Source organism: Neolamprologus multifasciatus, chromosome 4, assembly GCF_963576455.1.
Source record: "Neolamprologus multifasciatus chromosome 4, fNeoMul1.2, whole genome shotgun sequence".
NCBI classification, from domain to species: Eukaryota; Metazoa; Chordata; class Actinopteri; order Cichliformes; family Cichlidae; genus Neolamprologus; species Neolamprologus multifasciatus.
Window position 1 is genome coordinate 27,541,275 of NC_140442.1, and position 23,559 is coordinate 27,564,833.

General features: G+C 40.8%; 1 protein-coding gene across 2 annotated transcripts; it reads left to right on the plus strand.

The window, feature by feature from the left end:
* Positions 1-221: 221 nt before the first annotated feature.
* Positions 222-18,590, plus strand: csnk1da (casein kinase 1, delta a). Of its 2 annotated transcripts, XM_085156992.1 has the most exons (10): positions 222-723; positions 8,342-8,452; positions 11,755-11,903; positions 12,098-12,326; positions 12,412-12,582; positions 12,677-12,825; positions 13,217-13,385; positions 13,477-13,586; positions 14,393-14,451; positions 15,678-18,590. In XM_085156992.1, the coding sequence occupies exons 1-9, from the start codon at positions 648-650 to the stop codon at positions 14,438-14,440; spliced, it is 1,212 nt and encodes a 403-aa protein (XP_085013118.1). In that variant the 5' UTR covers positions 222-647; the 3' UTR covers positions 14,441-14,451; positions 15,678-18,590. The 2 variants fall into 2 exon arrangements, with proteins under 2 accessions (XP_085013118.1, XP_085013117.1); XM_085156991.1 differs by lacking the exon at positions 14,393-14,451 and having other exon boundaries at positions 223-723.
* Positions 18,591-23,559: the final 4,969 nt, after the last annotated feature.

Sequence of the window (23,559 nt, forward strand, 5' to 3'; positions counted from 1 at the left end):
GTGTGAATGATTTCCATTTATTTTTCATTACACTGTATTTCCGGGTTATTTAAAAGCAAACGTTTTTAAATTTAGCTCTTGTAACAGTTCAAAGTGAAGAAACTACCAAGGCTGGAGATGTGGTTGGGTCCGTTATCGTTAGTGGTATCTGTTGGGAACTCTAGAGCAATATGCTCTCTGATAAGCGTCCTCCCCCACTTCACCCTGCAGGGAAGTGATGTCAGACACATTCAGAGAAGTGCTGAACAGGGTCTTCACAGAGAGCAGACAAGGCAGCCAGAGGAAGAGAACCAGAGCAGAATCGTAAAAGTAACCTACTCAAAATCCGCCTTCATCCGTGGAGAATTAAAGTGTATCGGCACAGAAAACACCAGGAGCAGAAAGTACAACGATTAACCTTTCCAGTGAACCTCATATTGTCACATTATGAAGTTAGGAATACTTTAAAACAAGAGGCGAAAGATTGTGAGTATCGACCTCATCCGGCGACAGCATAGAGAAGAGTCAGTCCTTCGCCTGAATAGCTCGTTTGCGTTGGATGCTTTTGGCTGTGGTGCTTTTAAATAAGGCTGAGCTCTAAACCAGGACGTTTTTGGCTGTTTCCGAGCTAGCGAGCGTGCTTGCTAGCCGACTGAAGCTTGCTTACCATGGAGTTGAGAGTGGGTAACCGATACAGACTGGGGAGGAAAATTGGAAGTGGCTCTTTTGGAGACATCTACCTAGGTAAGTTATTGGCGGACAACATTTTTGTAGTGTTTCCCGTTGTTAGTCTCGTTATAATATAGACGTCTCTAACAATAGGTCATCTTCTCCGGGTTTCCTATTCGAGCTCACAATCAATCAGCTGTTCTGTGTTTAGTCCCAGTAACGTTAGCTACTAAGCTATCAGTCTGTGTAGCAAAGGAGCTAGCAGTGACATCCGCTGCCATAAAACATTTGATAATAAACGATATCATTCTTCATTGTGTTTGACTTCGAGAGCATTTTCTCTGTTACAAGATTCAATTATTGTCCAAATTAATCGTCCTAACGATAAGAATTGACACTGACGGCTCTTGTGTAACTAAATGTCCACTGCCTATAGATAGCTAATGTATAGGTTTCCAGTCTTTGCTCCCCTGGAAACAGCAGCAGTGATAGTCTCGAACAAAATAGCAGATCAGGCCACAGGCTTTCATTTAAGCTTTTTTGGTAACCGATATCCGGCGTTTATTTACTTAAGCTGAGCATCCTTCTTTAAACACAACAGACCGGTTTAATTTCCTCCTCTTGTTCATAAATGTACTAAAAAAACTACCTTAGTGTTCTTGAGAAGTGAGGAGGATATGGTCCTTTATATCCTATAGATACTTTTGAAGACATCTTTATTTATTAAAATGATAACCTAGTTATTCAATCTGTGAGGATGGTATATTTGGGACTACATTTGATCATAGGAGGCTCTATGGCCTGCTGAGACAGGCGGGGGTAACTTTGAATATAGTACTGGTTGTTTGGTTTAAGGTACACGTTCATATAGTTTTTCATCTACACTTTTGGACTGCTGGCGGATCAGTCCTTACTATAATGAACTGAATGTCCTTCCTCTGTCTTAGGTGAACAGTAGATGTTAAATATTATTTACTGCACAGGCTGTGTGGGTTAATACTGGCTGCTAGCAATGATGCAATTTATTGTGTGATGGGGGAAGTCGATAGTGGCAGAGGGAAGTGTATCTTTGAGCTCTCCAACTGAGCTATGAATATAAATATGCAAAAAACATTCTCTATCAGGGCTTCGCCAGCTGCTGTAATGTGTTCTCTTGTGGCCATGTTGGAGGTTTTGGCATCAGCAGTGGAGAACAGCTGATCACATTTTTGAGCTTAAAACCTAGTCATCTAAACAAATGTAGAAGTTATTAATTTCAGTCTTTCTCTGGTGGTGGACTGATTATTCTGTGACTGACTGCGATCAGCTCTGACTGCTGGGACTTGGTAACAATTGAGTATGTTACACAGTATTAAGTGCAATGTTTCCGCTTACTCAGGAAACAGTGAGATGGGTACATATGATTGGTTAAATGTTTCATCATCAGTTTAATTTAATCACTAAGCGTTTTGAATTTGCTGTCTTAAGTTGGAATTGTGGTTTTCCTGTGATTGTATGACATGAAAGTCAACACGATCAGTCCAGTTATAATAAATACAATCTCTGTTAAATTTTTAGGCTAATTTGTAACTTTTTCTTTTTCTTTTTTTGAGTAAACGATAAAATGCTAAACAGCACAACATGTAGAATTACACCAGTAGCATTTATTGTCCCTTCTTGAATTAGTGTTGGGTTTTCCCCCCCATGTAGTGTGTTAAGGTCTCAGTCTAGAGCAGTTAAGCTGCAGCTGACTTAATAGTTTATTCATATTTAAATTTTACTTGAAAGGATAAAGTATGTGTTTGATTATTGGTTAACAAGCCCAGTTTCCTGTAGGGACAAACCTGTGTACATAGTTTATATAGCGTTTTACCCAGACTTCTTGGTTTTTGACATTTTTCTTTGTGGAAAAAACAAATAACAACTTGTGAATGCCTAAAAATTTGGTGTCTGACGGCTGTTACGGTACATGATTTAATCATGTTGCCCTCTGCAGTATAGCAGATGACTTTTTAATCTGTGGAATCAGAAATTATGCAGGGTGGACTGCAGGTTTAACAAAGTGCTTAGATTCAGATTCATAAATGCATTTATTTTTGAAACGCAAAGTTTTAAACAGAGCAAAGTGGAAGTTCATGCATCAACTGTATCCAGTTTGCTTTCCACGTGATGCGTTGTTTCGACTGATAGTGAGCTCTGCCAGCTGCTTGCATAATCACTTTGTGGTTTTGTCTCTCCCTCCCTTCCTCTTTTCTCCTCCAATTGGCTGGTGGATAATGTGATGTAACATTGTTAATCAGCCAGAACAGAGAGTCACGCATTGTGCAGAGGTGTTTTTCCAAGTCTTACAGCACAAATTTGCACTTTAAGTGAATAATTGAATTGAACAAGTCAAACGCATTTGGAGAAGTAAAATCTCCAGGAAGTAAACAAATTCTTAAAAGTCTTGAGAAAATGAAACTTTGACAGTTTAGGCAACTGGATTTCACAATCATTCCCACATGAAGGCTCCCACACAGTGTGTGAAAACAGCGCGTTAATAATGCTGACAATGTGTGAGCAGCTTGGCTGAGCAGTGGATTGTGCGAGAGATCGGTTGTTGTTAGCAGGATTGAGGTCAGCTCTTGGAGGCCTTGTACTCTGTGTGCTGTGACTGGACGCAAATGTGGACTGTCAAATATTCGGGTACAAGTGGTAGAATAGCTTTTCCACTTTTGAGAGGCTGTCACGACAAAATGCCAGTTATGCACAGAGCACACAAGCGCTTAGTCAAGGTCTGAGTCATCTTGTATTTCCAAAGATCTTCCGTTTGAATCTCTTCTTGCTGTGTTATCTGTTGGGTGATGTGCATGTTGAAACACGGTTCAAAAATCCGGATGTGGTCTTTATCATTGTCCAAACTCCTTGAACTGTAAAGATTTTCCCCTCATCACAGCACCAGACGTCAATACTTGTTTGGTATCGCCTGAAAAGGAGCATTCAAGTACTGCCAATATCTAAAGTTTAAACTTGGGAGATGGAAAAACATGTTGGTCTTTCATTGGAGTTCTGTGGCCAATTACAGATTCTAACTTCGGCAAAGTTCTTTTATGTTTTTCTGTTGTACAATTATTTTAATCAACAATTTAGAAATACGACTTATTGACTTTCTGTAGAGTTATTTAAAGTGAATGTATTTATACTTACTTTCAGCAAAATATTGTTATGCTTTGAATTTACTAGAGTAGTCTACAAATTTGAGGTTTCAAAATAATGCTGTTGTTTTGGGGCCTTGGTGTAGGTCTAAATTTGCCAAAAATAAACAATTTTATACATTTCCTCTCTGACAGCAGCATGGAGCCTGAGCTTTTGTTTCACAATGACTGCTTGTAAATACACTTGCTTTATTAGTGGCCTTTTTAATATAAGAATCCACCTTACAAATGCAAAGTAAATGCAAAGTACCTTCATAGCTAGCTCTGCCCGTTCGTATTAAACGCTATCGTGGTAGCTTGAATGACCTGAATACCCTTCAGATCTGGAAGAGTTGCTGCTTCAGTACATACACTGCATATAAGTATCGGTTCTGTGATATCCCTATTCTGTATCATTGTACTCTGTATTTATGACTAATATTGTATAATTTTAGGGCGATTACCGCACCCCTTCACCCAGAGGCACTGAACACTCTCATACGTAATCAGTGCAAAGTTGAAATGAAAAAACTTGAGTGAGTTTGTGGAAAACTGTCACTAAACTACCCATATTGATATGCTGTGATGATGCGTTGTATTGACGTAAATTTAACCATTGATGTATTTCTTTTACACCTCATTATTCATCACTATCAGTAAGAATAAAACCTGTTTTTCAAAGTGTTCAGAGCTCCAAACTCGACCTCAGCCTGTTACTTAGCTACCTGAGACTTGTCTAACATTTTCCCAGCTTTTGATTTTTGAAAAGCTTCCAGTAGAGTATACCAAAAGGGATGGGTCTGCTTACACAAGGAAAAATAACAGTGAGGTTGCTATAAGGCTGCCATAATAACAAAGAACCTAAGACGTGCTCGGAACTAATGCTGGCGGTGAGTCAGTCTTCAAACTGACGACGCGTTTCGTTGCTTCCATCTGCCGTGTTATGGTGTCAACAGTAGCTATAATGACGCTGTCTCATCCAGCCCAGAAATTTGGTATTGAGCAATCTTGAGTCTTTTTTTTTTTTTTTTTTTTAAACTGAGCGTAGAATATGTTAATGCAGCCTAAATTAAGCCGTAGTTCAGTATAGTCCTCGCACTGAGGACTTGAACCACTGCAGTCTTGGTCATCTTCTGTGTGAAATGCCAGCTTAGACCTGCTGCACTATGCTTCAGCATTATTGGGGATCGCTGGTCTGACTGGTTTTACTTGGATCGTGTTGCCTGTGCTGTCAGTTTCTCTGATTTACTCCCTGTTTGCCTCGATCATGGTAGTCTGTAATATATTTCTATTATGCTTATGGCAAAAAACAACTTTGATTCTATAAAGTGTGTTAATGCTGAGTTTTGTTTTTATTCCTATATAGTCATTACAGCACAGTTTTGTGCGCTGGTCTCTATGCAAATCTCGTCAAATATTTGCATATTTAGAGTCTCAGTAGCCTGCCTGTGTTTGTTTGTGAGCCAGTGTGGAGAGACGTGTCAGAACACGTTTCACAAGCAGGACTGCACTTGATAGAAACACACACCATGTACATACACTGTGTTTTTTTTCGTTTTTTGTTTTTTGGGGGGGTGTTCCACTGACAAACACATCTATGCCCCCAGCCTCGCCTTTAAGATCATGTGGTTGAGAGAAGGGGGTTGTGGGTGGAGGTGGGGGACTACATTCTCTAGGAAATGTGTCCAGGCAAATCACATTCCTATGATGCAAGAGAGCAGACACCACAGTCAAACACGCGCTAGTTCTCCCCATAAAGAGGCTTTGAAGCCTTTTCGTTGTGGCTGCTGATTGATTTATCAATCGATTGGCTGAGCACATGCTGGATTAAATACTTATTTCGAGTTAAGTGTCTTTGTGTTGTACTGAAAGCTTTAATAGGGTAGAAACGCTAAGGGTGTGTTTTTAAAAACTAAACATATTTTGCATAACTATGCAACTGGATTTCTATAAGATTATATCAATCCACCAATGAATAATAGATTACTGCATGTTCAGGAACTACTTTGACATTTCAAATAGGAGAAGATTAATTCTGCAGGGAAGTCCATAAAGAAATGTTTATTTAGATTGTTGTGGGTTCTCTGTGCCAGGTAGATCTCATGTATTCTGCCTGGGATCCACATATACAACATGTATATGCATGCAAATATTTGTATATTACATTCATTGCAATGAAATCACATACAGCAAGTTACAGCATTTCAGTCCACAGTGGGATATGTACCTGAAAAGTGTATGATGTTAATGCATTATTGTTTACTGTGAACAGAAGTCAGTATCTGTTACACTAAAATACTGATACAATGGATTGTGTGTACACGAGGAACAGTTCTGAGAACTTACATTTAACAAGAATCGGCCAGGAAAAAATGGGAGGAGCCAAATGCAGGTGGCAGCAGGGAGAATATGCTGTCGTCTGAAAGAAATCGTAATAAAAATTTCTCTGCTTGTTGAGAAAAAGTGACATTGATGATGCAACATTGGTTCTGCTTCTAGTTTTATAGGATATGTAAGAAAATGTATGCTAAGAGAGAAAAATATTTCTGAGTGCAGATGACCAAGCGATTTGGATAAACTTTAAAGTAACTGTCTCGAATGATTTGACAGTGGGTTTGGATTGCTAGCATGGAGTAGATCAAAGTCTAATTTAACTGCATAGATGAGGAGCAGCAGGTGCATCATGCATACTCATGCAGCTTTAAAAAAAATGAAATAAATATGAAGTCCTCTTCACCCTGTTAGTGTTGTTCTTGTATTAAAAACTTTGATTAAGCAGCTATGGTGTAAGTTGGAAGCCCCACCCATGAATGCTACTCGTTCCAGCCCAATGACATCATTTAGAGTTGTCTGATACACCATTGGTTGGCCTACGTGATTGAACAGTTCCTTGTGTGAGATCCTGTATGCGTGAGAGTGTGTGTAATGGCATTACATAACCTGGTGTCCAGTTGCTGTTTTCATGTGGAGGGAACTGGCTTCTACGGCTGTGTTTGGGAAGAAACGAGTTTGTCGGTTTGAGAGCCATTTCCCAAATGCTTGATTGTGTGAAACCATATCTAAATGTAAGGATAGTTGTGAGGAATAAGAGCGTAGATGTATGAAAGAAGAGCAGGGTACAAGTACATCCAGTACACAAAATTGGCTGGTGTATCTTACACTTGGCTGGCTTTGCTGTGTTAATAACCACTGATATTTCCTTGTGTACCCAAGCAGGGCTTCCTAACTTCATCCACCAGCCAAGCGCTGGTTTATGATTTTTCTGTGACATGTTGATAAGGCAAACCTTTAAATGACAACGCAGCACATTAACTGCTGCTTTTAAAGTAGTGAATGACATTGATCTAATCGACTGGTTACTTGTTTTCTTGATTTTCAGAGGCTTATGGCACAGCTGATGATGCAATATTGGTTTATCTGCTGATGCTGTAACTTGGTTTCTAAATTACTTGTCAGCTAGAACAGTCCAACTTTCTACTTTTTCCCTTCCTCATTTTTCCCAATATCCACAAGACTTTACTATTGCTCCATATCAGGACCGCTGCTCTTCTCTCTATAAATTAAGAACCTTAAAAATTTATCAATTGCTTCTATTTTTATGCAAATGATATGCAGTATTTGCGTATCATCAGATCAGTATGTGTCATTTAAAACTCACACTGAAAGGCATTATTTAAGACTAAATCTTGTTTCTCTGTCCAAGTGAGGAAACTTGATCTCTAAAGGTTTTTTTTGTTTTTTTTAACCTTTATTGGATTATGGCGATCTGCTCTTTGTAAATGCACCAGGCCTGGGCGCCGGTTTGAGCAGGCGGCCGCGTGCTGTATGGCTGAGAGCAGCCAGCCCGGATTTGAGTCCGACCCGCCGCCCTTCCCCTTTCTCTCTCTCCCTCCACTTTCCTGTCATTTCTTCACTGTCAGTAAAGCTGAAATTGCAGCAGGCCAGACCTAAGGAAGTTGGATTCTGTCTGTCATTGTGCTTCTCATGTTATTGCTAGCTGTCCTGTCCTACATCATTCTGTGTGCTGCTTCAAAGTTGCAATCTCTGTTTATCTACAGATTTCCCCATTGGTTGTTTTTTTAGCTATAAATTGTCGCTAGTTCCTCATCTGTATGTGTAAAAACCACAGACGGTACACCATACAGGGTTTTAAGGTTGCTGTTGTAATAATCGGTTATTTTGTACGATTCACGTGTTTGTATCCACTTGTATTTGTTTCTTGCTATATAATGTGTTGCATTGTTGTAACTCCTACTGCCCTATTGCCCAGGTCCATCTTGGAAAAGCGACATAAATGAAGGATAATAAGATGATAATAAAAACGACATTCGTTATCTTCATCATTAAATTCTATAACCATGACAGAGTTGTGTTGGACTTTGACATGACAATAATACTCCCTTGATTGTGTTGACCCCTGACGCAGTGCCCATTGTTCATATTGTTGATTAGATACAGTTGGGTTTTATTAATTAAATATAGGTTCAGACTGAATGTGTAATGCATCTTCATGCAGCTAACCCCTCTGCTGTTTTGCCCAGGTACCGATATCTCTGTTGGAGAGGAGGTCGCCATCAAATTGGAATGTGTCAAGACCAAACACCCACAGCTCCACATAGAGAGCAAAATCTACAAGATGATGCAGGGTGGAGGTACTGTACACTGTGACACTCACTTTACACACATGCATCCATGCAGCTTTTATAAGTTCCTCATCATTTTAAGGTACTTGGATGGAGGCTGGTTTACACTTTTGTCATTATAAACCACAAAGAAAATGCTCCGTACTGGCTGTCTGGTAGACATTGGTAAAGGATGTTTGTTCATTCATTTTTTTTCTGTTATTAAAGTGACCCTCCTGAACTGAACACCACCCAATGGCTGGGTGCTTAAAGCACACACCAAATGATTTTTCCCTTCCTTTTTCCTCCATTCCCTCTATTAATCACTTCTGACACCAGATTTTTGTAAGCATAAAATTAGCATTGTAATTGTCCATGAACTGTTTGGGCTATCTGACATTATGGAGTACAGTTACCGAGTGCTCCAGCGATACTCTGAGTCATTTGTTTACCGTTGGCTCTCACATCATCAGCTGCTAGTATCTCCTCCTCGTGTACCTTGTTGTCAAATCACTTGTTGGATCGTCAAGTTTTTCCCGTAATTTTTGCACACATGTCATACAGTTTCAACTCATCTGTCAAAGCTGTTGTTTCACCACTTTGACTTTAAACAAAAAGTAGAGATTAGGATAAGATAAGACCTTAATTGATCCCATAACGGGGACATTTTTGCATTACCTCAGCTCAGGAACAGATATCAGAAGGAAAATACAAAAAATACAAATAAAATACAAACAAATAAAAAATAAGTAATATAATACACTATATACAACAGTAGCATACACAGTATGTGATTATGGATATGGTTGTGGAAATATGCAAGAGATAAACTATATAGCTTAACATAACTATTCTACCACTACTATTCCTATGTATAGACATGTACACACTAACATTAAGAGTTTAAATCACATAAAAGATAAATACACGAGTGTTGAGCCATGCAAGAGAGAGTTATTTACTTCAGTAAAGCTGCAAAGCTCTTTACAGTTCAAGCTTCATAAATCGAGGACTGATGTGGAGACTGTTGGAAAAACACAAGTAACACCTTTTTTCTCTCGTATTAGGCAACAGGTTACAACTACATTTTCATGGAAGCGGGCCAAAATGCACCACTGATACTAAAAAATATTCAAATTTGCACAGTATTGTGGCCCGATAAAAACATAAAGCTGTACTTATCTCCTGTTGGTGTTGAAGAAACCAAAAGAAAAAGGATTTGCATATAGTTTGTATTTAGGAGAAATTTCTATAGACACCGTGAATGGTTCCTGTTGATATTTTTTTTTAGTTTAAACCAAAGTGATCATTCAGTCTAGCTAACTGGCTTATAGTCCGACTACTAGCATAGCTTAAAGAACCCCTTGTGCCACTGCAAAGGTACCAAGAGCAAAGGAAAAGAACATCTGACTCTGAAACATGCTCACACACTTCCAACATGAAAGAAGCAAGACAGGACTTGCTGCTTTGAGTCAGTAAACATGGGTAACGTTTGTTTAATTGTTCTGCCAGTTCAGTAGTGTCTGCAACATCATACCTGGGGTAGACTTGTTTGCATGTTAGTATTTCTGTACCTCATACTGTATATTACTACACTGTGTGTGTAGTATACCACACACTGTGTGGCATGAAATGTACATTTTGAAATGTATTTTTCTTTGGTGACTTATTGATTCATGTCGTCTATACTACTGGCGTCTTCCTTTAAAACGGTAAACTTTAGAAGTCAGCAGTTTGTCCGTATGCACAGCTATGTCCCTACATGCATTTGTATTTTAGTTCCAGCATAGTTAGATTTATTAGGGCACAGTAGCCCACTCAGACTGTGAGATGTATTTGTGTTTGTATGTATATAAATAGCTTATGCTGTGTGTGTGTTGCTGAGCACCAGCATTTTGTTGCTGCTTGCCTGTAGAAGGAAATGCCAGATGGCCTATTCGCCTTGGCAGGGTCACCGGCTCCTACGAAACCAGCTGGCCTCTGTGTATGAGGGCAGGAGTCGAGCCACTTTTATTATTTGGAGTTGTATACGTTTGTTTCAGGAAGTTTTTGTTTGTTTGTTTTTAAATAATGCATGCAGAGTAAATGTGTTATGCATTTCCTGTTTACATGTACACAGTGTGACTTGCTTACTTGGAAAAACCCCTTCATGACAGAAATCAGAAAAGTGTGTATGTGCGCTGCACTAATTGTGTTTGCTCAAAAACCTCAAAACACACAAGCTTGTCTGTAATACGATCCTCAGAAAAGGGAAATGACATTGCACAAGTTCATAGTGTGAAGACCTGGCGTCATTGCTAAACACTGCCATCAGCAGTGATGGTTGATCAGACTCACATACGTCTGTAGACTTCTGCAGATTTAACCCTGAAACGTGTTCACCAGTGCACATGTGCACAAACAACAAAAATAAAAATGGAGTAGAAATACTGTTATGCATACACACAAGGAGGGAAATCTACTTTGTTCAGGAGAAAGTTTGTCATTTTAATCCCTTAACACAAAAATGGGATTGAAATTACAAACTTTCTAAGTGAATGCCAATTAATCAAAAATGGTTTACCCTCTGCAAACAACCCAACAGCAAACCGCATGCTTGCATCACAGATTGACACATTATGGCAGACAGTTTTTGAAACCAAAAACGACAATAATTTTAGTTTTAGTTTACCAAAGGTTTGTTATTCTGGTTTTTGGAGAGTTGGAAGAGTCCAAGAGTTGGAAGTTCGCCTCGTAATCGGAAGGTTGCCGGTTCGATCCCCGGCTCGGACAGTCTCGGTTGTTGTGTCCTTGGGCAAGACACTTCACCTACCGCCTACTGCTGTTGGCCAGAAGGGCCGATGGCGCGACATGGCAGCCTCGCTTCTGTCAGCCCAGGGCAGCTGTGGCTACAACTGTAGCTGCCTCCACCAGTGTGTGAATGTGTGTGTGGATGGGTGGATAACTGTGTCTGTTATGCGCTTGGGGGTCCCTAGGCGGGACTAGTAAAAGCGCTATACAAATACAGGCCATTTACCATTTAATATGTGTGCAACCATGAGACTTGCTGTTGGGTTGCTTTAACAGAAGACGTGATTGTGGAGGAGTCACAGCTGTCAGTACTAAACACGCTTGACCTTTGGCTTCCTTATACAGGCCTGTAAAGTCCTATATTTGACTTTTAGGATTCTGATTTGAGGACTTGCACATTCCAGCCTTAATAGTGGCTGCAGTTTCATCAAGTTATTACAGTTTAGTGTCGGCTTGTGGTTCTCACTGAAGTGCCAACATGAACAAAGTGGCACCAAAACAAACTATAAATGTAACCCTTGTGTTCCCTACATTCCTTGCAGTGGGTATTCCAACAATAAAATGGTGTGGCGCTGAGGGTGACTACAATGTGATGGTGATGGAGCTGCTGGGTCCCAGTCTGGAAGACTTGTTCAACTTTTGCTCTCGCAAGTTCAGCCTCAAGACAGTCCTGCTGCTGGCTGACCAGATGGTGAGTTCCCAAAAGGAAAAAGAAAGGGAATAAAATGAGGAATGCTGGTCCTACACTTGATGTTAAAGATGCATCACAAATTGTATGTACAGTAGTGCAGGACGGTCTGTGTTCACTGATTTCAAATATCTACTTTGGTTAAGCTCCTGGAACGACGCCTCGTGTTAATTTTTAACCACCGTTTTTCCTTCCAGATCAGCCGAATTGAGTACATCCACTCCAAGAACTTCATCCACAGAGACGTAAAGCCAGACAACTTCCTGATGGGCCTGGGCAAGAAGGGAAATCTCGTCTACATCATCGACTTTGGCCTGGCCAAGAAATATCGCGACGCACGCACGCACCAACACATCCCCTACCGCGAGAACAAGAACCTGACAGGCACCGCCCGCTACGCCTCCATTAACACACATCTGGGCATTGGTAAGGCCGACCTCCACAAACTGATGATTAATAACTCTGATTCGTCCAGATCCCGACTGACCTGGCCCTCTCTCTGCATTTACAGAGCAGTCCAGGCGGGATGACTTGGAGTCACTGGGATACGTCCTTATGTACTTCAACCTGGGGTCTCTGCCTTGGCAAGGCCTTAAAGCTGCCACTAAGAGGCAGAAGTATGAACGCATCAGCGAGAAAAAAATGTCGACACCCATTGAGGTCCTCTGCAAAGGCTACCCGTGTAGGTTCTAGTGCTCTTATGTACCTATGAGTAAAGGCACCACATCAGAGTGTTAGCCAGCACTAATGTTTTAAACACCTCTTTGTCCCCAAAGCCGAGTTTGCCACCTACCTGAACTTCTGCCGGTCTCTGCGGTTCGATGATAAGCCCGACTACTCATACTTGCGCCAGCTCTTCAGGAACCTCTTCCACAGACAGGGATTCTCCTACGACTATGTCTTTGACTGGAACATGCTGAAATTTGTAAGTTATAGCTTCACATCTAAGAAGACTTTCTTTGTGCTTTTCACCACTGTCTTACTTTAATTATATAAGTGCTTTTGTTAGAAGGTTGTGTCAAAAACAAACAGTGTTTCTTAGGAATTTCATTGGCAAGCAGAATGTGAGTCAAACTTGAGAAGAACTGAGTGATTTGTACTTCCTGTTTACAACTGGAACATCAGCATTCTCAGTGACATAAACGCAGCTATAAACATGTTGTGTAACATAATTTTAAGTTGACCCTCCACTGTTAAATGGCCTTGTGTCTTCTGCCTAGACGCATTTTCACGCAGCATGTTTTGTTATTTTGTTTATTTTTTTTAAGTTTGCAGCTGTCTTAAAGGTTAATAACCTCAGCTGTCTTGTGTGTCAGGGTGCCAATAGGGCCGTGGAGGATGCAGAGCGGGAGCGTCGGGAACGGGATGAGAGAATGAGGCACAGCAGGAACCCCGGGGCCAGAGGTATGGCCTCGGCCTCAGGAAGAGCCAGAGCCCCTCAGGAAGTTGCAGCCCCCTCCCCGCTCAACCCCGCCTCACACACAGGTGAGCAAAAAATATAATGTTTTGTTTTTCCTTCTCTTTAAACAGTTGCTGAAATATTTAGCCTACCTTGTACCTTTGCTTTGTCTTTCAGGTATGGAGAAGGAGAGGAAGGTGAGCATGCGCCTTCATCGGGGAGCCCCTGTCAACATTTCCTCGTCAGACCTGACAGGACGCCAGGAAACATCCCGCATGTCCTCACAGGTAACACGAACTGCGTTACAAATATCATGTTGAAAATCCACAGCAGACAGCTGTTTGCAGCCACATTTCTTTAGGCTGTGGCATATCTCAAGTGACTGAGTGGCAGGGTACACGCTGTGCAGGTTGGCAGACCATAAAACATTGTGGTTAGAAACAATCGGTTTACTGGGAGGACTTTATGATTGCGTGTCAGTTAATAAGAAGAACTTGAATCATTTGTGCTCAGTTGCCCAACAAATCCTGAAAACAGGAAGCGTCTAGCATAAGAGAACAGAGTGTTTGTGCAGACAGCACATGCATACATGTTCTCCTTTTCCTTCTGTTCAAACTGAACAGTATCTGTACTGGTTCATTTCCACTGACACAGTCCTTCCCAGTTTGTACAATAAGCGTAAAAGCACTCATGGAGGTCATTGTTTAAAGGCTTCATTAAGTCCTTTGTTCTCTTCTTTGCGTGGACCTCCACGCCCCCCAGAGGGCAAAGTGGAGAACTGCTGAACAAATGAAAAGAATCAGTCTCCTCCAGTCACTTTGACGTTTTTCTTTTTTCTTAATCGAGTGTTTAAAAAGTGAAACATTTCTGTGTATTATCCCACACACAGACACGGGATAAGACCTTGCATGTCAGTTTCATAGTAGTTACATTTATCCATGAATAAAATGAACCATAATTAACTTGTCTCTATAGCTTTATGGAGCATTCGTTTAATGTTGTGGCAGTATGATGAAGAAAAAATTCAAATGTAGAACAAAAGTCTGTGAAAATGTGAAAATAGGAAAGTTAAATGCAACTTTTGTTTATTCAGAACAAAAACAAAGAAGTGTTTCCAAGGACAACCAATGGAGGCCGGTGATTTGTCCTTAGGTAGGCATCCAGCTCATTTATGCTTCTGGCTGGCTCCTGATTTGTCAGTTTGTACCTGCTGCACTGGCTTCTTCAGCATATATACAAGAGTATATTCACAGGGAAACACAGTCAAAGTAGTACATGAACTTCAGTGTGAATTATACTTCAGCGGAAAAGCTGCATCGCAACTTATGAAGTAACCAGAAGCTGACGCGCACCTACTGGGAAATGTAATCACAGTCGACGTAGCCTGCAGCAACCTGAACAGTGAAGGTTGTGGTGTAGGGGGAAGTGGCGTTTCCAGCTACATTGCGAATTGGGATGTAGATTTCCCGCTGAAGTCTAAAATCAAGCCCAAGTGTTATCTTTACTTGAGCAGCGTCTCCTCTACACAGAATGTAAGAATGAGTGGGGAAGAGAAACGGTGCAAACACAGTTTAGATTCAGCTCTGCACACAGAAGCTTCATCAGTGCTCGTCTTTTTTGCAGTGACGATCATAATCATTTCCAAGGGTGCAAATATGCAAGCATGGTCTGCATGGGTGGATGTAGCCAACATGCTGTCACCTGTTTGCTTCGGGGCTGCAAAGTTCAGGACTGTACTGTTGTGTTGTGGCTGCAGCCATCTTGTTTTATTTGTTTTTGGAGTCAGGTTTGTCTGTGGGTGAGAGTGGTTATCAGCCAATACACCCAGGCTGGGCTGAAACTGTACTTTTGTAATCCACAGACACGGATATCTGCTAATTAGTGCCGAGTAATGAATCAAATCTTTCGTTGTAATTCAGTGAAACTAAAGTTTTTGGAAAATTTTGTGAAAGTGAGGCTTAGCTGTGTGTCACAGCTCCTCCTTTTGCTAACGAAGGCAGTCACGTCCACGTTTGTATCAGTCTGTAAACATTTTCACTTTTAAATATAACGTTAGCCTTTTTAACACAGGAGTGTTATGGCTCACTGTTGGAGAGTCTTTATTTTTTTAGCCTCTGAGGTTGCTCCTTGCCTACATCAAACTATGACGGGGCATTTAATATTAACTGAATCTTATTAGTATTAACATATTGGATGTTTGGTAAAATAAATAAAATAAAATGGGCTATTTCAGTGTTCATACTAGCCCAAGGTTTTGAGCAGAACTCTAGTATGCAGTGTTTGCGCTAAGCTAGGCTGCTGGCTGTAGCATCACAGTATGCAGTAACTGTAACTGTGATGTGCTTCCTGCTCAAACTGTGACGTTATTTTTCTTTCAGGCTCTGTCCCGGGTCACACCAAGCGGCCTCCAGTCTGCAGCCCCTCGGTGAAACCCTCTCATCCAGCTGTGCACCATGGAGGCCTCAACATGCACCACCTGCAGCCACACACACACACACACACACACTTTACACACAACACACTTACACATATGAACAGGACTTTGCAGATCACACGGAGGACTTACCAACGATTGCACAAGTATCTGGCTACTCCCCTGTTCACTCGACAGAAGAAGAGGTGCACAGCCAGAAATGAGTGTGAGTGTGTGACAGAGAGATGGGCAGGTGGAGTACGGTTTGGTTGCCTTAACAACAATTTGGGCAAAGTAGCAGCCGCAGCATCTCTTCTTCTCCGTGGGAAGATTTGGACCCCTCCCCCTCCCCTCCTCCTCCTGCCTCCCCCTTGCTGTTGATGAAGCCATGGATTCACTTCTCTGTGGCATCATCTTCCTGTTTTTTTTCTCCCCCAACTTTTTGTTTTTACTTATTTTTAATCATTAAGAGAAATTGTACTGCACCAGCTGGTCAGACTTCACAAGAGAGAATGACATGTCTGTTAGCTGTCAAAATTAGCCTGTGGGATTTATTAAAACTACCAGAGACACGTGATCCATCGTGGCAGTGTTGAAGAGCAGTGCCTCAACTCTATTTTTGTGTCCTGAAAGACTGTCTAAATCCCACAAGTGGACATACTTTTCTTTTATTTTGTATTTTAGGTGTTTGAGGTTTAGCTCTACAGTTACATTAACAGGGGATTTAATGTTCTCTTTGCAATGATCCCAATGGTATGAGTAGGTGTTTTGGGGGTTTTGTTTTTGTCTGCGTCCACCTCAGGTGCGTTGCAACCAGGACATTGTAGTAAATCCAAAAAACCCATACAGCACATATAGTGTGTCTTCAGGTTTGTGGCTGCGGTGGGAAAAGCTGTGAATGAAACGATGATCTAGTCTGGAGGCTGGTGTGTCCGCACCGAACGGATGAGAAATTGTTTTTAAACTCAGTGCATAGTGATGTGGTTTTTGTGTGTTTGTGTGGTTCTGTCTTAGGGTTATCTTAGGGTTGTACAAGCTTCAAATGGTTGTGGGATAAACATGTTGAGGGTATTTCTTTTTTTTTTTTTTGTCTCCTTTGCCTCCTCAACCTCACTCTAGACCATCTGTCCATCTGCTTCCAAAGATTTTGTTTTGTTTTTCACGCGTACTTTGACAGCTTTCTTCGTAAACCTTAATAAACACTCATGGATGATTTCAACCAGAATTCACAGGATGTTGCAGCCTCCTTGTCTCCACGTGTGTCTCTAGTAGAAGCCACAAAAACGAATCCCTCAAACGTTTTAAGTAAACGCAGCAGAACTGCAAGACAGAAACTTAAAGGATTAATTACATTGGAGGAAAGGCTCCAAGGCAGTTTAATGACTTGGATTTTACTGATACCCAGTTTGTTACATCGCAAAGTATTTTACATCATGGTTGCACAGTGCAGCGGAAGCCGCTTAGATAAGATGTCTTTGATTTGCCTTAAATGGGTGTTTCACAGTTTAAGTCTGTGGGTGGAACAGCTGAACTGTGAAAACACGCTTTGACCCTCAAACCTGATTTCCTGATTGCACCTGCAGCCCTCACCTAGTAGAGATCACACATTAGCTGCTGTTTAACCTGCCGACTCTCCAGTCCGTGCGTGTGGTGTTGGATTGCAGCTATTCCAGTGTGTTCCCCGCCAGCGTGTGCTGCCTCCAGAATGCACTGGGTCACCTAAACACAGTGGGCGTCTCTGAGCCGACTGTGCTGCCGTGTCATACGTGTGAGAAAAACAGCTGTACGTTTAAACCATCTTCAAGTCTGATTTTGCAAGTGCCGCAACTTTCTGTGAGCTAAAGACTAAATTACTGAGGTTACCTTTTAAAAAGGTAGATTCTGGTAATGTACTTTCCTCAAGCTGGGATCCATTCTGCCGATAGCAAGTTAAAGATACAATGAAAATAAAGATGTCATAGCCTCAGTTTGTACCTCCTGGTAGTATTTGATCCTGCATTTGTTTGTTTTTTTTCTTCACAGTTTAGCATTGTACTGTGCAGCTTATGTTGCAATGACTTTTAAAAGTAATTGGCATAGATGGAGCTTGATTTAAAGAAAATAAAGATCATTAGTTTCAGTGTGGTGCTGACCCACATCAGAGGGTCTGGCAAATAATGTGAAAGTTTGTGTAGAAAATGGACAGGATTGGTTTAAAAAGGATGATTTTGGAGACAAATGAAGCAAGTATTAATTAAAAAAGGGTGGGCGGGGCGGGTTGGACGAGTCCCAGTGGTACTAAAAGCCACGCACGGCTCCTCTCTGTGGCTCGATCTGAATCGTGCACATTTTAAAGTAGAAAACTGTCGATGTGGTACACTGATTGCAACGTAACGTAGGCCGATTTTCTGTAGTTAAAGGGGAAAGGGGTTGTCGTGGTATTTTGTACTCGTCGTTGTGTATAGGATGCGCCTACTTTGTCTACCAGGTCCACATGAGCCGCTGGTTTTGGATGATGACGACAGTGTATGGAGGGAATGGGAATGCCTCACTCCATTAGAATTCCCGCTAAGGCAGTTTTTGTTTCATACACTTCACCTGTGGGCTTGAAAATCAAAAAAGTGATGCATTAACTTGTTCGTTTCACTGATGGCTATAATAAATGCAAGTACAATTTACATGGGATAGATTGTGCAGTCTGCTTCACGCAGTTCTCCTTTTGTCAGTTTTGCTTTGAACTGTGCGTTGTGGAGATGGTTGCTCATGTCCCAAAATGCATCTCTCTGTGGATCATGGGAAATCGTTTCTTTTCACTCCCACCTCAAAACTTTTGCTCCTCATTTGTAATACCACTGTATTTGTGTATTTTAAAATTGTTTAAATAAATTAAGTACTTGTATGTGTGTGTGTGTGGTGTTTTATTTTATTTTTATTATTTTTTTTATATTGTGTTTCACTGTGAGCCCCTTAGGCACAGTCATGCTGAGGTCCTCGTTTATCGATTTAAACCAGCTGTATCGGATCAAGGACTCATCTAAAAGCTGCAGGACCCCGGCCCTCGAGGCCTGGAGTTCGAGGCTCTGCATCTCTAATAAAGGAAGTGACAAAAAAGGATTTGGCAAGAATAACAGCAGTGTTTGAAAAACGTATGACAATATCCATCATTCCAGTCGAAGAGAGGATGATTGTTCCCTCAAAAAGAAGCAAAAATCAGATGTAAGTCATAAGCGAGGCAATTACCTGAATAGACATAATGTACGTGTAACATTAATGCCCAGATATTTGAGCCCAGCACATGTAAGGTTGAAGGACAGAGCTGATGTATTCATGTGGAAACCTCTTTCTTTAGTAGTTTAGAAGAGACGAGATGTAGGATCAGTCACACAGACTATTGTCATAAGTAGGCAAGAAGTGAACCCAAAGGCAAGGCTATCAGGGAGATCACAGAAATGAGAACTATTTGGGGAATGCAGAAAGAAATGTGGTTTAGGAGGTAGAGCAGGGCATCTACTAACGGGAAGGTTGGTGGTTCGAGCCCTGGCTGTTCCAGTCTGCGTAACAAATGTCCTTGGGCAAAATACTAACCCCAAAATGCTTTTTGAGTCACACACACAGAATGAATGTGTGTGTGAATGTTAGATAGAAAGCACATATGAGTCAATCAGTCAATTTATAATTGATGAATAAAAATTAATTACAAACAAACTGAAATCCAAAAGTAAAAAAAACACAACAGCAACAAGGAACACAAAGAAGATGGACACACGAAGAGAAGGGCTAGACTGCACAAAGATACACCAAGAGCTATTTAGGGAACTAATCAGTGACAGGAAATAAAGCTGACTTCTCTGAGACACATAACTTCAAAGACTACTTCGGCAACTAGTAGCTGGACCAGCTAAAGGTGCTGAGATGCATTTCTCACATCATTCCGGGTTTTTCTTTTTTCCTGTTTCTTAAGAAGCTGATTTCAGTTCATCTGCTGTGGATGTTCTTTAGGTCTGACACTTTTTTGTCCTCCTTTTGTTCAGTTTCTTTACACTTTTAAGGGAACAATCTTAAAGCTAATCTTGAAACAACTGTGCTTTTATAAATGGGAGTCTTCTTTTTCTTATTTTGCGGTGCTTCCTCACAGGGGCGGATCTAGAAGGGTGGCATGGGGTGGCAAGTGCCACCCTAAAATGATCCCTTGCCACCCCAAGTGCCACCCCAGTCTTGCATATGACAGTGTTGTTTATTAAAATAAGATAGCATTAACACTTTGAGCGTAGTTACAGTCAACAGTGAATATAAATGCTAAAACTGAATATATTGCATAGTGTTCCCCCCCTGCACTGTTAACAAATGGTTCAGCCCATAGCAGGACCGGCTTTTTTCTTGTTTTCAGTAGCAAGCATGCTTATGATTGTGCCAGAGCACATTTTGAACAACACCATGGGAATTACGGATTTTACACAGGTGGTCGGTTGTTGCACTCTGGAAATGGAAGGAAGGTGAGTGTTATTAACCCTCTGTGGTCCACGGACACGCTGCACCTCCAAATCACATGACTGATGTAAGCTGACATAGCAACAAGCTGCAGCCACGCTGAGTCTTTATGTCAGCCCACACTGAAAGTTCAGACTTCAAAGTTTTTAAATTGTAATTACAGGCCAGTAAATCCACAGTTATGATAATATATATAAGCCACGCTTTTTTCTAAATACTGTCGTCACGTTTGTGTGTGTGTGTGTGTTTTAAGCGTTTTCTAAGGACAGCGCGAAAACAGTAAAGAAAGGGAAAAAACCCACTGCTTTCCACCATGTCGACCAATTTAAAAAAAAAAAGTCAACACTGAGATTTGGTTGTTTAGGAAGAGGGAAAAGTTTTGGGAGTGACGGTAACAGCAGCGAGACAGAGCCAGCGAGTGAGAGAGAGAGAGTTTTTAGATGTGGGAGATTTGTGACGTTTAGTGTGGAGTGGATTCTTAGTGTAGTTGTTCTGTTGTGTAGTCGTTGTTTTGTGTGTCAGTGAGGGCACTAATGAATGTCACTAAGTTTGCAACGTAAACACTGTCACTAAGTAGAAAACCAGCGGAGTGATACACCTCCTGTTGTCAGGCCTGCAGGTTTATCCCCGTGCTGTTCTCCTCTGTCTTTTGGCGGACAAACTTTTTTTTTACTGGCACACATCATTTGTGGGGCATCTTATTGCAACACCTGATTGTTCTCTCATTTTAGTTTTAGTAACATTTTTAAATGGTTGTACAAAATGAAAAAACAGCAGGTGTATTGGCTGCATTTTTAGACAAATAGTTGTATATGTTTACAAAATGTACAATTTATATTTACTCAACATGTCTGTGTTTTTGTTTTGTTTTTTACAGTAAAAAATACTACTAGGATTTTAAGTTCAGTAATACTAATGTAGTATGTCAGTGAAAAAAAACAACTAAATTCAGTTGAGCTGAAAAGATACCAAACAAGGCAAGGGGGAAAAAATAAAATGAAACAATCTGAGGGGGAAATACAAACGTAAACTCAAAAGGAGTCAGAAATGGGCAGTTGTATTTCAGACCTCAGTGGGTTAATCCAACTAATCATGAAAAATTAGGTTTAAATTTTTGTTCATGACAGTGCAGATTTCTGACATTTTGTGTAATTTAAGCTGTAACAATGTGATTGTTTTCTAACAAAAAACAGTGAAACTTAAGTTAGACTTGTGTTTGTAAATGAACCGCCCCATGTTGTGTAGCTTTCTGGAGTTTATACTTATTGGGCTACATATTTATTTATTATACAGGCTATATAGTACATAAGATCAAAACTCACATGTTTTATGTAACTAAAGTGTGTAATTATGTGGGCTACAGACAATAATTAGGTTATAGACTATATTTATATGAAAAACGTGTATACTTACTGCATTTGAAACATTTTAACCATATGTAACCACCTGCATATGTGTTTGGGGGGAAAAAAAGGCTTTGATTTTGCCACCCCGTTTGATTTCTTTGCCACCCTTATGCCACCCTAAGAAAATTTCTCTAGATCCGCCCCTGCATCCTCCTTCACTAAATCTGTGAATCTTCTCTGTGTGTTCCTTGTATGCTTGTATACTGAATGACAAAGTCTGTTGGTCTCTTTTCCTCACGGCTAGCTGCTCTATACCTTATATCCTTTGTCCAGTACATCTATCCCTCCTCTGCATATGTCCATAGATTCATTTCTAATCTTGTCCATCCTAGTCACTCCCGATGAAAATGCTACCTTCATCTTCACTTCCTGTCACTTTCGTTAGTGACACGATTTCCAAGCAGTGCACCTGGAAATACTTCACAGCGCTTCCATACTTTTTCATGATACAGCCTGATTCCAAAATCGATTAAAGGGAGATTTTCACCTCAGAATTCTACACCTAATACCGCATTATGACAAAGAGGGAAAATGTTTGGTTAAAATTCTTGCAAATTGATTAAAAACGTTAAAAACGAAACAAAAATATAATATGTACATAAGTAATCACAGATTTAGCTCAAAAGTTTTTGAAGCACTTTGGCAGCAATTACAGTCACATCTTTTTGAGTATGATGTGACAAGCTTGGCACGCATGTTTTGGGCAATCTCTCCCATTCTTCTGTGCAAACGCTCTCACGCTCCATCAGCTTGGATGGGGAGCGTCCAGTCTGGGCTCTGGCTGGTCCTGAAGACATGCCTTTGTTCTCTTGGCTGTGTGCTTAGGGCCATTGTCCTGTTAGAAGATAAAGGCCAGAGCGTTCATCGGACCAGAGAATTTTGTGGTGTGCAGTGCAATGAGGTCTTTTCAGGCCTCAACATAGAAGAAATCAAACAGCCACTCCACAAACTCGTGGCACAACATAGAAGTGCCATCTGCATCTAAAGGACAAAGGTCATTTTTTGGAGAATGGCTGTGATCACATTTCAGACGATGAGACAGATGGTTTGAAAGAGGAATAAAGGAGGCCATTGATGTCTACTGTAAATGACCACTAAACACCCCAGAAGCACCAACCCCCACTCACACCACACCCCAGGTGAGCTCAATAGGTTATGTGATGTGGTGTGTCATGGTCTCACATAGGGCTGCCACAAACGATTATTTTGATAGTCGACTAGTCACCGATTATTTTTGCAATTAGTCGACTAATCAGATCATGCATCCATTGGACGTAAAACATATAGATTATTGCACCAGCAGCATCTGCTCTTATATAACTATCAGTAGCTTACAGCTTTAAGTGTTTAAGGTATGTGCTAACTAAAAATAAAGACAAGATGATAGTTTATTAACTTTTAATGAAATTTGCAGATTGTTTCGGTGAAGCTTAATAAACTCCTTGCTATCTAAAATATAACAGGACACCAGAGTATATTCTTGAGCATCTCACACTTCTGATAATCAGCTGTCTGCTTGACGTTTATTCAGCTGTGTAAAAACTATAACTTTAATCTCAGCCAAACCGATTTACTCAGGAACAAATAAAATACTAAAAAAAGCCAAACAATAACATTTTTAAGTTATCTAAGTGACTTATATATCATGTTTAACCTGAGTAGCGAAAGACGGCGGTGGGTTTGAAAATGATTTGCCGGGAGTCCGGTGTTCTCATGGCTCTAGTGAGCCTAGCCCTCGGCTAGCTATCAAGCTAGTGGGTAACAGACGTCTCCGAAAATGTCGGAGCGCTTTTGAAAATATGTGGTGTCTTGATAAACTGAGCAGATATTTGAGGTTTACACAGTTACATTCTCGCCTGAAAATATGCTAAAGGTTTATTTTGTGACCCAGAAAGAATAATAAGAGTAATATTAAAACTAACTAGCTGCCGCCATTGTTGGAAACTGAGCTGGGCTGTGCTATGAATTCTGGGA